The following is a 13019-nucleotide window of genomic DNA, read 5'->3' on the forward strand; positions in this document are numbered from 1 at the left end:
TTCCTCTATTTTCTAGAAGAAGCATCAGAATAAAATTCCTTGCAATCTACCATATTGAAACGCATCCAGATTGTACCCGGCCAGCACAACATGGACAGGTTGCTAGAAAGAGGGCTATCCTCTGGGATTTGACTTCAGTTTACAGATGGCCTACCTCTCTTGTCCTGGCCCCTCCACCAGCAAGCTTCCCGGAAACACCTCTATCTCTGCTAACTCATTCTTGAATCTATATCTCACAGTCTAGACCTCAATGGGTAATATCTTATTTAAGGTTATAAGATTCCAAGCGATGTATTCTGTTTCTAAATATATTTCTCTTAACTGTGAAGAATGTTTCCTGACTCCACACATTCTATTTGTTTTATGATGGCACAGACTTCCACCATATTCCCTGGTAGTTCTCAGCTTCCCAAGCAAGAGAGTCTAGTTACTTGTCCTCGGACATATGACACCACTGTCCACTGTAGGCTGGCTTACATTCTACTTACAGGTACTTTTGAGGCTCAGTGTGAAAACTTACTGAAGACTCAGGTTAACCCTACGAAGGGGACGTTTTCAATTAATATCACTGTACAACAATATACACTTCTTATTTTGTAGATTCATTTCTTAAAAACTGGACAGAGGCTATTTATCCTAACATAATCTAGCATTTCTCTGGTGACAGGTTCACGGTATACCATGTGATTTTTATCACCTAAGAGAAACATCTTTTCTTCTGAGATCTCCAGCCAGCTCCAACTGCTTCCCTCCACTCACAAATAAGAAAGATGAGCCTGGCAAGAATCACTCAGCATAATTTCCACAGTGAAGTCCTCCTTCTTACTTCCCTCTCCAGCTCCTCCATGTGCATAAAGCCCAGGCCACACGCACCACAGTCACTGGTTCCACTGGAAGATGCCTGTGTTTGTTCTTCCTCTGTGAGGACAGAGCCTTCCTCACCCTTGTGATGACTGAACAGGAAGAGCTCCTTGAACCCACAAAATGCCTCTTGTCATGGAAATTGCACTGAAAAAATCCCAGCTCACTGGAGGGCAGGAGACCTGCCATGTTAGTTTTCTTTCTGCACATGAATGTTGGTGATGCACTCCAGACCACCTGTTTCACTTGTGTGATATCCCCCCCCCCTTCTATTTTTAGGAAGCACTGGAATGGTTTGCTGGAGAAAAAAAGTGAAAAATATTGGTTCAAATGAAAGCTGGGCTCATCTCAGATTTTAATGCTGTATCTGTCATTGCTTCCGGTAGCATGATTCGTGGATGCTGAGCTGTGCTGGATGTAAGGACCCTGCTTCCCAGCACATTCTCATCACCAACCCTTTGATGCAAAGGATACATCTCTTCTAACAAACTTTAGTGCTTGTCATTACTTTCTTTTTCTTATGGTATAATGATATGGTAAGAAGGAGATGATGTTTTTATGAGCATTGGTCAGGGTTACATGGTACCCCCAAGGTCTCAAGGCTGTCCATCAACAGATGAATGGATAAAGAAGATGTCGTATATATATATATATACATATACATATATATACATACATATACATATATATATACATATATATATATACAATGGGATATTACTCAGCCATCAAGAAAAATGAAATCTTGCCATTTGCAACGACATGGATGGAACTAGAGGATATTATGCTAAGCGAAATAAGTCAATCAGAGAAAGGCAATTATATGATCTCACTCATATGTGGAATTTAAGAAACAAAATAGAGAATCATAGGGGAAAAGAGGAAAAAATAAAACAAGATGAAATCAGAGAGGGAGACAAACAATAAGAGACTCTTAATCATAGGAAACAAACTGAGGGTTGCTGGAGCGGAGGTAGGTGGGGGGATGGGGTAACTGGGTGATAGACATGAAGGAAGGCACGTGATGTAATGAGCACTGGGTGTTATATAAGACTGATGAACCACTGACCTCTACCTCTGAAACCAATAATACAGTATATGTCAATTAATTGAATTTAAATAAAAATAAATAAATTGCCTGCCCCTGAAAAAAAAAGTCTCAAGGCTAATCATAGAGGAAGTCTGCTTTACACACTTAATAAAGAGTCATCAGAACGTTGAGGTTAGTGGTGGCCTGGAGAAGAAATGTTTCCATAAATTATTGTGCAAATCTACATTACATGGATCTCTAAAGAATCCTGTCTGTACTGGATTTCATTCAAATGAGTATTACCAAAGATAAGTGGCCCTTCAGCTAGCTTGAGGAAACTTTATTAAAATACAATTGGGTTTAGAATAAACATTTTGCTGGTATTTGTTCAAAACGGAGTATGGCAGAAATTCATCAGAAACCTGAGTCTTCTCTTCGCTGGTATTCAGACTACATTTACCCGTGTTAGAAAGCATGTAGCTCAGAGCTACACGTACATATATCAAAGCTGATTTCATTACAAGAAATACAGTCTTACAATGACAGAAGATTCCAATTCTCTGGCACGGATTCCCTTTATTAAGGCAGCTGTAGGTATGACAGGCCCCTCCTCACACACAACTGTGACTAGTGGCTCAGAAGTCCCAGTCAAGAAATCTGGTCAGCACAATGAAAAATTTAAGAAACCTTTTATTTATTTGACATATTAATTTGGTTTGATGCCCCCACACTTTTATGTATTGAAAAGTATTTCAGAGGAATATGAAAAATGATCAGATTGTATTATTATGACAGATGGATTTATTATCTTGGTAGATTCTCTTCCCATCTAATGGCTATAATTACACACTCCACTGCCTTTTATTGATATATAAGATGAGAATATGTTAGATGAGAACACAAGAGATTGATTTTTATTTTTTAAGAAACAGGCCTTGAATTCCACATTTAAATAAGTTATCATTGATACAGAAAATTAAAACAATAAATGGCATACTATTATGCCAATCACGTTTATATTTCACAAAGTATTTTTGAACTTTTCTTTGGAAATTGTATTTAGAATGCCCTCACTAGTGGAAAATATTTCATGAAAGTAAATTTAATTTCTAGATGAGTCAAACTTACTCATACAGTGCCCCTTTGAAGAATAAGGTGGTTGCTGCAGTTTGGGCAATACAAAATGAGTTATGACTATAAGGAGATAAACTATTCCTTTGTGTAAGTGATCCACATGTGGATCCAAAAGAAACTGGAATATCTAAATATATTTAATTACAGACTGTCCTAAGGGAGAAAAATGATAATTTAATTTCCCAATGCTATAAGCAAATATATGTCATATTATTTAAAGATAATTAATTTGATTAAAATTCTTAACCTAACTGCAAGCCATCTGTGGACGTTTGAACATATTTTTTGTCTGAATCTAGTGATGCTGGAAAATGCACATCTAGTACTTCAGGTAATATCCTGGCAAGACTTCTTATATGACAGTGTCAGGAGGTAGGCATATCTTGTCTTCCAGAAACAAATGGAAAAAAAATTGTCAATACAGTTTTATAAAGGCTCTCAACATTGACCAAAGGCCAATAGTATTTGAAAAGTATTTACTTACCAGCCACTGCTGAAATCTGAGTAATTATAGTGGGGGTCTATGCTTGGCCCATGCAGTATTTCTGCTAGGGTGGGGCTAGCCATGGGAACTAGTCACTTCATTGTTGGAAGGGGCTTTATTGATTGGAAGTAGAGTGGAAAATCCATTCCCAGCTATGAATGAGAAAAGCCTAAAGCTCTCCCAACCTATGGCTATAGTCCTGGTTGGGTCAAATGGCAGATTGGGGGACAACCCAAGCATTTAACAGGGAGCTCCTGAAAATGAAAACTAATAAGCTCTCTTCACATCCCTGGCTGACATGGTGGCTAACACCAAAAAATCAGGAAGAGGAAAAAAGAAAACAACAACAAAACCAAGAAACAAGTGGAAAACAACAATCAAAATGGAAGACAGAAACCCAATCATATAAAAATTACATTTCACGCAAATGGACTAAATATTCCAATCAATTAACAGACTGTAAGACAATAAAAAAAGAAAAAAAAAAAAACCCAAGATCAACTACATGCTTCCTTTAAGAGATATACTTTAAATTCTGAGACAAAAATTAATTCTAAGCAAAAAGATGGAAAAAGATGTATCACACAAACAGTAGTAATAAGGAAGTGGGAGTGGCTATATTAATGTCACACAAAATAGACCTGAAGACAAGAAATATTATTAGACATAAAGAGGAACATTTTATGATGATAAAATGGTCAATACTTCAGCAAGATACAATAATAATAATAGGGGCACCTGGGTGGCTCAGTAAGTTAAGCATCTGACTCTTGGTTTCAGCTGAGGTCGTGACCTCATGGATCATGAGATCGAGTCCTGTGTCGGGCTCCACACTCAGCAGGGAGTCTGCTTGAAGATTCTCTCCCTCTGCCCTTCCCCCTGCTCTCTCTTTCTTTCTCCCTCTAAAATAAATTAATAAATCTTTAAAAAAATAATAAATGTGCATGCACTACCAATGGGGCCCCAGAATACATAAAGCACACACTGACAAAATTAATGGATTAGTCAGATAAACAGCAAGGACAAAAGACATGAACAACATCATCAGCTAACTTGACCTAACAAACATTTATAGAATATTGCACACAATGACAAAATACACATTCTCTCCCAAGTGTGCATAGCACATTTCCTGGAACATATTATATGCTAGGCCCCATATCAAGTCTCAATAAATTTAAGAGTGAAATTATACAAACTATGTTCTTCAACCACATGAAATAAATGAGTAAATAATAAAAAACATTGGGACACTTAAGGATATTTGAAAAATTAAACAATACTTTTATAAATAACCCATTAGTAAAATAAGAAATCACAATGGATATTAGAAAATATTTTGAATTATATTAAAAATGAAAACAACATATCAAAATTTGTATTTGAAACAGTGTTTGAGAGAAAGTTATAGCTTAACAAATATATATTATGAAGGGGAAAAAAATCTCAAATCAGTAACTAAGCCTCATGTAAAGAAACTAAAAAAAAGGCAAATTTAACTGAAAGGAAACAGAGAGAAGGGTATCATAAATATCTGAGTGAAAATCAATGAAATGGAAAACCGAAAAGCAAGAGAACAATCAATGGAATCAGAAGTCAGCTACTTGAAAAGATCAACAAAATTTATAAACCTTCGGCTAGACCAAAGAAGAAACAGAAAACCTTGAATTACCAAAAGTAGGCATGAAAGAGGAGACAACACCAACCATACAGAAAGTAAAAAGATTTAAATGGAATATTATAAAACAACTGTATGCCAGTAAATTATATAATTTGAATAAAATGAAAAAATTCCTAGAATGACACAAATTAATAAACTTGAGTCAAGAAGAAAGGAAAATCTTAAGATTTTCTTTAAAACAATAGACTGAAAACAATAAAGAAATCAGATCAGATCCGTAATCAAAACTCTTCCCACAAAGAATAGCCAAGACCAGATGTCTTCACTGATGACTTCTAATAAATATTAAAAACAAAAACAATACTATGCAGAATCTTTCAGAAAACAGAAAAGGGAACCCTTTCTAACTCATTCTATAAGGCCAGTATTACCCTGATACAAAAGCCAGGAAGAGATATTACAAGAAAAGAACCACAGACTAATTTCACTCATGGACACAAATATAAAAATTCTTAACAAATTATTAGTAAATAAAATTCAGCAATATTTAAAGAGGAGTACATATTATGACCAAGGGTGATTTATCCTCCAAAGTAAGGAGACTTTAATATCTGAAAATCAGTTAATGTAATAGATCATATTAATAGAATAAAGGACAAAAGAAAAAGCCCCCACATGATAATCCAAATAGAGAAAAAGCATTTGTCAAAATTAAACAACTATTTTTTATGAAAAAAAGACCAAATTGTTCAACAAAGTTGTGACTTTGTTGCCCTTCCCTTAAGAGGTAAGCTCTCTTCACATCCCTGGCTGTGAAGGGAACTTCCTACCCTTGATTAAGAGCATGAGCAACATTATCCTTCATCAGGAAAGTCTGAGTGCTTTCCTAAGATCAGGAGCAAGGCAAGGATGCCTCCTGCTCACCATTTCCCTTCAACATCATATTTGAGGTTCTAGCCAGTGCAATGAGGGAAACAAAGAAAATCAAACCCCAAATCCTCCTGCCCCAAATCTCTCAAAGGGAGACTAAAATATTTTTTATAATATTGTCGATTATTAACCATGAGAGACCATGGACTCTGAAAAACAAAGTGAGGGTTCTAGCGGGGAGGGGGGTGGGAGGATGGGTTAGCCTGGTGATGGGTATTAAAGAGGGCACGTTCTGCATGGAGCACTGGGTGTTATGCACAAACAATGAATCATGGAACACTACATTAAAAACTAATGATGTATTGTATGGGGATTAACATAAGAATAAAAAAATTAAAAAAAATATTGTCGATTATTTTCTGAATTATTTCTGTTTCCTCTGGGTCAACTTTTCTATTGTTGTTATTTTGTCTCATTCATGCTTTTGAATTTTCTTCAAGTGTTGGTTGAGTCCTCCCCCTTTGCTCATTATTTATGAAAGGGGCACATGTCAGCGTTATACCACAACTGTGAAATTCTGTCTGTCTTGACAGGCTTCAAGTGTGTAATAGGAGGGCAGACTCCCGGTCTTGGGAAGACCCAGTTGCAGGCTCACGGCAGTGAGGAAGTGGTCTGTGACCACCCCAGCTCTGCCTCCTTGTGCTTTACCTGTGGACTCTGAAACAGCAGTTTACTGTAACACATACTTTTTTTTTTTTTTTTTAACAGCATCACCATTAGGAGGCAGGAGTTTGAAGTCAGCATGTCTCAGTTCCAAGAGCTGCCAGCACAGCCAACTGTGTGACCTTGGACACCTCCCAAGTTTCAGTGTCCTTGTGCACAGGGTGAGGCAGGATCAGCACCTGTGGCCCAGCGCTGCCATGTGGTTACATGACAGAGGGTGCACGAAGGGCCTGGCATAGACAGATGCTCCATCAGCAGGTCCTACCTTCCCCTTCCTTCCTGTGGTGAAGAAAATGCTCCCCCACCACCTTGGGCATTGTTTCTAAGTGATGACATTCCATGTGCTCTAGGATCCTGAAGGGTTGCACTATTACAAATAAATGGGTAATAATTGGCCTTTCAACATTTGATAAGCATCTCTAATAGCAGGAGGGCTGTTAGGCCTCTCTAGCCATGAACTTTGCTTACTTTATTTCATAGCTTTAAACTCAATTTTTCTATTTCATAGAACTGCTTTATTACCAGAGCCTGAAATCTCTGTTTGAGTTTTTCTGTGTGAAAAGGAGAAGTGGTTTCCTGCTGTTGGTGTTCCTGAAAGCTGAAGTTTTAGCTGTGGATTGGGCACTGGATGAAGCAGTGAACAAACATCAGGCAGGAGGCCCTGGGGCTGTGGAGAACCAGGCTCCAAATCGTGCACCCAGAGTGGCCTGAGTGTCCCCCCCCCCGCCCCAGGGAGGCCTGTCTGGTCACACTGAGTGCAGTGACACCGTATGATGAGCAGCCACCTCTGCATTCCCGCAATCCCTCAGAGGCCCCCTGAGATCTCCCTATCTTATTTAGAGCCCCAACAATTCACCAGGAGTAGCAGCTTCCTCTTGGGTAGAGCAGGGCAAACCTCAATTTCTGAGGCCTTTCCATAAAGATTTTTGAAATTAGCTACAGAACCTACTCATATTAATACAACCTTGAGGGCTACCCAAAAACTCCACATGTTCTTGCAGAAATGTGCATCAGGTGAGCAAACCTCTCTGGATCGGCGATGTCTTCATTATAAATGCCAGGGATGAACCTCTCCAGGTAGAGTGATAAGAGGACAGGTAAGAGGCAGGTTGCCTGGTACACAGGAACTCTAGTGACAAGGACCCCTGCTTTTCACCAGCACAATGGCTTTCTGAAAATTGCAATTTTTAGGTAACAGTATCAATTTGCTATAGACCAAGTGAAATTATAGAATTCCCAGAAGTTAAATTCTTATTTTTTGTTGTTGTTTTGTCTGAAGTAATACTGCCTTCTGGGAAGAGCTCCAGATCAATATCTACTGTGTTTTCTGTTTAAGTCACAAAATAACTCCAGCTGTTGTCACTCTGTTCAATTAGATGATCTTAAAAAAATATATGTCAAATAGGCCAAACATTTTTGCTCTGTGGTAGACTACAGACTACAATAATTGGTACCCAATTTGCTGGCACTTTCCTATACTGTCGTCCTAAAAAGTCCCTCCCACACTGGCTTTGGGCTTAGTCATGTATCTTTCTTTGGCCAATAAGACAATAACATGCATAACACAAGCAAAGACTTGGAAAGGTCTCGTATGCTGGGACTCACCCTCTCTTGCTGCTCCGGGAATCTCTAGCATGACTGCCATGTGATGGAGTAACCTGCTGGATGATTAGAGACATGAGGTCCAGTCACCTCGTCATCTCAGCCAGTGGCCAGACAGCATTCTCAGGCACAGCTGTGTAGCTGAGCAGCAGCCCCTACAGACTAGTGAGGGAAGCCAAGTGAGACTAGCAGAGCAAGAACCATCCAGCAAACACCCATTCCGGTGGTTGACGCTGAGAATCATGACCAAAATAAATAGTTGTGTTAAGCCATTAAGTTTTAGGGTATTTGTTATGCAGCAAATGCTAACTGATACATGCCCCTTTATTATTTCATGGAATAGAAAAACAATAAATCTTAGAACAGTTGCTGCATGCACGCTGACTCTTCTAGCTACTCATTAGTTTTTCTTCATAAAGACTGCCATGTCCCCACCATAAGAATGTTGCTGAGAAAATACCTTGTTTTTACAGAGTTCCTAATGGGCCATGCCAACCACTTTGGATGACTCCCTGGACTCCTCCATGGCTGTACTAAACAGCACTGAAGGAGTGACAGTCGCCACACTGTGTCTTGATTCCTTCCCCCAGACCTGTGCGAAAAGCCATTTCTTAGTCTGGGTTTGCCAACCAGAAAGTCTCATATGAGGCAGCCCAACTTTTTTTTTTTATGTGCATATATTTTTATTGTTATGTTAATCACCATACATTACATCATTACTTTTTGATGTAGTGTTCCATGATTCATTGTTTGTATATAACACCCAGTGCTCCATGCAGAATGTGCCCTCTTTAATACCCATCACCAGGCTAACCCATCCTCCCACCCCCTCCCCTCTAGAACCCTCAGTTTGTTTTTCAGAATCCATCATCTCTCATGGTTCATCCCCCTCTGATTTCTCCCCCTTCATTCTTCCCTTCCTGCTATCTTCTTCTTTTTTTTTTTTTTTAACATATAATGTACTATTTGTTTCAGAGGTACACATCTGTGATTCAACAGTCTTACACAATTCACAGCGCTCACCATAGCACATACCCTCCCCAATGTCTATCACCCAGACACCCCATCCCTCCCACCCCCCACCACTCCAGCAACCCTCAGTTTGTTTCCTGAGATTAAGAATTCCTCACATCAGTGAGGTCATATGATACATGTCTTTGTTTGACTTATTTCGCTCAGCATAACACCCTCCAGTTCCATCCACATTGTTGCAAATGAGGCAGCCCAACTTTTAAACAACTTGTTGCACCGATGTCATTGGGTGTGCTCTTTCTGACTAAGGTATAAATGCCAGCATGTTCCACCCTACTGCCATCAGAGGTGACTATAAACATGTTACTACACAATAGACACTATAATCACAAGTAAAGATTCCAGCTGCTGTATCATTAAAGTTAACTGTTTCTGATGGGCTATTGCTACTGTTGCCAGGACAGGGAAACAAACTGGGTGGCAGAGCTCACTTCCCCAGAAACCTGCACTACCTGTCAAAGCCTTGGACTGACCTGGTAGAAAAGCTTGTTGTGCCAGCCACCCACCTCCTAGCATTTAATTTAAACGACTGTCTCTAAGTGGGTTCTGGTCCTCTGCAGAGTTCCAAAAGCCACATCTATTGGCTGAGGTCATTGTGTGAAAACTGTTGCGAAAAAATGGATTCAGTAATCGACTGCCAAAAATGTAGATTAAGACATATTATGAAAAGAACATTTGCATTTAAATAATGGCTGTATTTTTTGCAAGCTCAATCTGAAGCCCATGCAAGTCTTAAAGGAAAAGGAATACGATTCCTTTCAGTGTATTTCATTATGAAGTCACAGAACAGAAGTAGACTAAGGACTAAGAAGATGGGTTATTCACCTGTTCATCCTCACCTACCCTGGTGGAATGTAGTTATTCAAGGATATGGACTTTAAGTCAATGGATATAAGGAGAGGGAGGGAGGAATGAAGCCCACACAAGTGACAAAGTGATGATGGAAACTTCCACGAATTTCTTTTACATTTTCAGTCTAGTAACTATCCCAAACTTTTAAATTCTGATAGATATTATATATTGGAGCTTATTTTCCAAATATTCCTAACAAAGCTGAAAATCCTCTGCTGACCAGCTTGACCATTTGGAAGCTTAGGGACATCTTTGCACAGGACAGGCCTGACCCCTTCCTTCCCATCATCTCTGAACAATGGCAAACTTCACTTCTTAAGTATTTCTTCACTTCTAATGCTGTCCTGATTCTCTCACCATCTCTTATGACAGGTCCCAATAGGTTCTGTGAATCTAGTTTGGTCCTAGCCCCATGCCCTTCCCCCTCCCCCATCTCCCCACTCTGTCCCACTGTCCCACTTTGCAGCCATAGCAGCTTCCGAAAACTCGAATCTGACCCCAGCCTTCCTGCCTGAAACCCCTCAGGGTTTCCACACCCATGACCTTTGAGGTGCAGCAAGCAGCATCCCTATGGCTGAGGGTGGGCCTGGACTCTCTAGTCTCAGGCCACTCCCTCAATATAGGGTTCCTTCTTGATGTTGTTACCTGTCCTTCCTCTTGTAGACATCTGGGTCTGTGACCTCGCCTAAATTCCAGCCTCCCTTCGAAGGCTGGTATGGTCCTCAGTTATGGTCCTGTCTCCCGACTTCCATGATCCATAAGTCTTAGCAACTGTAATCAGTTACTGTTCTCTGCATCCTAGGTTGGATGCCTCTGTGCTTTTTCTGCTCATGCTGTCCCCTTGGACCAGGGTTCTCCCACCACCTCCCCATGAGCCTTTTTGTTCATAGTCTTGTTCTCCTCCTCAAGATGTAGTGCAGGGGGTGCTTCCTCTGTGATGACTCCTGACCCCTCACATTATACTTGGAGTCCCATCTCCTAATCCTTTGCATGCTCTCAGAGCAGGATTGGTACTCTACCATCATAACTCCTGTGTTTTGTGAAAAGTGCATTTTTGTATATTTGTTTCCTGAACTTCATGCAGGTCAAGAGACATTTATACTTCTGCACTTAGCAATACCCTCAGGCCTTGGAAAAGAATGGACACATGACAGAGCCTTGTGAATGGAAGCCAAAGTACTTCTTACAGCTTTCTAAAAACTTTGGCATTGCCAGAGCCTGTTCCCCTTAACAGGTGTCACCAGAAGATGTGAAGGTCTGCTCTGATGGCCTTTCCTATAACTTGACTTCTCTGGACTCCCTGCCAGTTGGTTTTCATGGGTTCCATTCACAGGAATTGCTACAAAACATTTCCCATTTCTGAATTTCCTTTCTAATTAAAACCATCTCTTTCCAGCTGCTTCTGGTTCTCATTGCACCTCCAGGCCCGATGCTTCTGGTTTCCTTGGCTGCATGTCCAAAGTGCACGTTTCAAAGCATGTAATACAAATGCCCTTACTTGCCCCCCAGTCTACTGAAGAAGTGACTCTTGAAACAACTCAACTCATCTTCCCTTTAGGCTAGCATTCCTACTATTTTTTCCAGCAGATTTAGCTATACCAAGGATCCCTTAGTAGAAACTTTGAAATGCTAAATTAAGGAAACTGCTTGTGGCAGCAAAAACTCTTCTCAAATTGTCCCCACACATGCCTTTCTAGCCTCATGTGGCCCTAGGACCCTGTGTCCCTCTCTCACCTTGATCACTTTTGCCAATGACCCCTCTGTCCCAAGTGGGGGGTGTTAGCAGGAATCCCCAACTGACTTCTGGTGCTGGCAACCCTTTAGTCCACCAGTAGCCCCATTCTCATGGCCATTACCTTGGGTCATCTCTGCCAGTATCCCTGCTGAAGCCCCTACTGGGTGTTGGTCACCTAGTCTTTCTCCACTTCATTTTCAATGGATATTTAACAATGTTTCAGTTTCTCTGCATTTTTGCACCCTAGTTGCATTCCCTAACTTTTGCCAGGCACTCATGAGTCCCCACCCAATCCTCATGTCCCGTTCTCAAAGGCTCATGATAAATACATCCTCTGACCTCCAGCTCCTGGAATTCCTCCTCCTCCTCCACGTCATAGGAGAGGGTGTGGATCTTGATGTCATCAGCCGAGAGGTCGATGAACTTCCCATCAGGGTACTCCAGACTCTCTTTGGTGGGTGACCGGTCCTCAATGAAGGTAGTCTCACAACAGTCGGCAGCCACGCCATCCCCCCAAGAGCGCAGCACACCCTCCGAGTAGAGAATGATGTTGGGTCGGAAATGGGACTCCACAGACTGCTGAAGTGTGTTGGGGTCCAGCAGTTGCTGGACTGGCTCATTCCTGCTGCCATCCAGGCTGGCTGGTGCTGCGCTGCCCACCACCCGGCAGCTCTGGTACTGTGGCGCTGGGTAAACGGACACCAGGCCATCTCTGTTCTCGGCCATGAAGTTTCTTGTGTTAATTAAGCCATTCCTCTTACCAGCATCACTGATTTTACTGTGCACCAGCATGCTCTTCTGTTCAATTATGCCATCCATGGTTCTCTCCCTTCCCGACTGGGCGTCAGGCTGGTGGGCCACACTCCAAGGTCACACTTGCCTCATGGGACCCATTTCTCCTGGAGGAGGAGGAAACAGAGATGAGACAAGAAAATCACACCTGAAAAAAAAATCTAATCACCCAGACCCTTGCTGTTTCAGCGTGTACTAGTCCGCTGATATGCACAGAAGCTGGGGGGGGGGGGTTGTCAGATGATATTCTAGTCCTACCTATTCTACCAATTTTTAAAAGGCT

General features: G+C 40.9%; 1 protein-coding gene across 1 annotated transcript in view; it reads right to left on the reverse strand.

Moving 5' to 3' along the window:
• Positions 1–12763, reverse strand: part of SYNDIG1 (synapse differentiation inducing 1) — a 95749-nt gene extending 82986 nt beyond the window's left edge. The window contains exon 1 of the mRNA XM_021700729.1: positions 12284–12763. Coding sequence (XP_021556404.1) covers positions 12284–12763 — 480 coding nt within the window. The remainder of the gene's footprint in view (positions 1–12283) is intronic.
• Positions 12764–13019: the final 256 nt, after the last annotated feature.

This window comes from Neomonachus schauinslandi, chromosome 10 (genome assembly GCF_002201575.2).
Source record: "Neomonachus schauinslandi chromosome 10, ASM220157v2, whole genome shotgun sequence".
In the NCBI taxonomy this organism is placed as follows: Eukaryota; Metazoa; Chordata; class Mammalia; order Carnivora; family Phocidae; genus Neomonachus; species Neomonachus schauinslandi.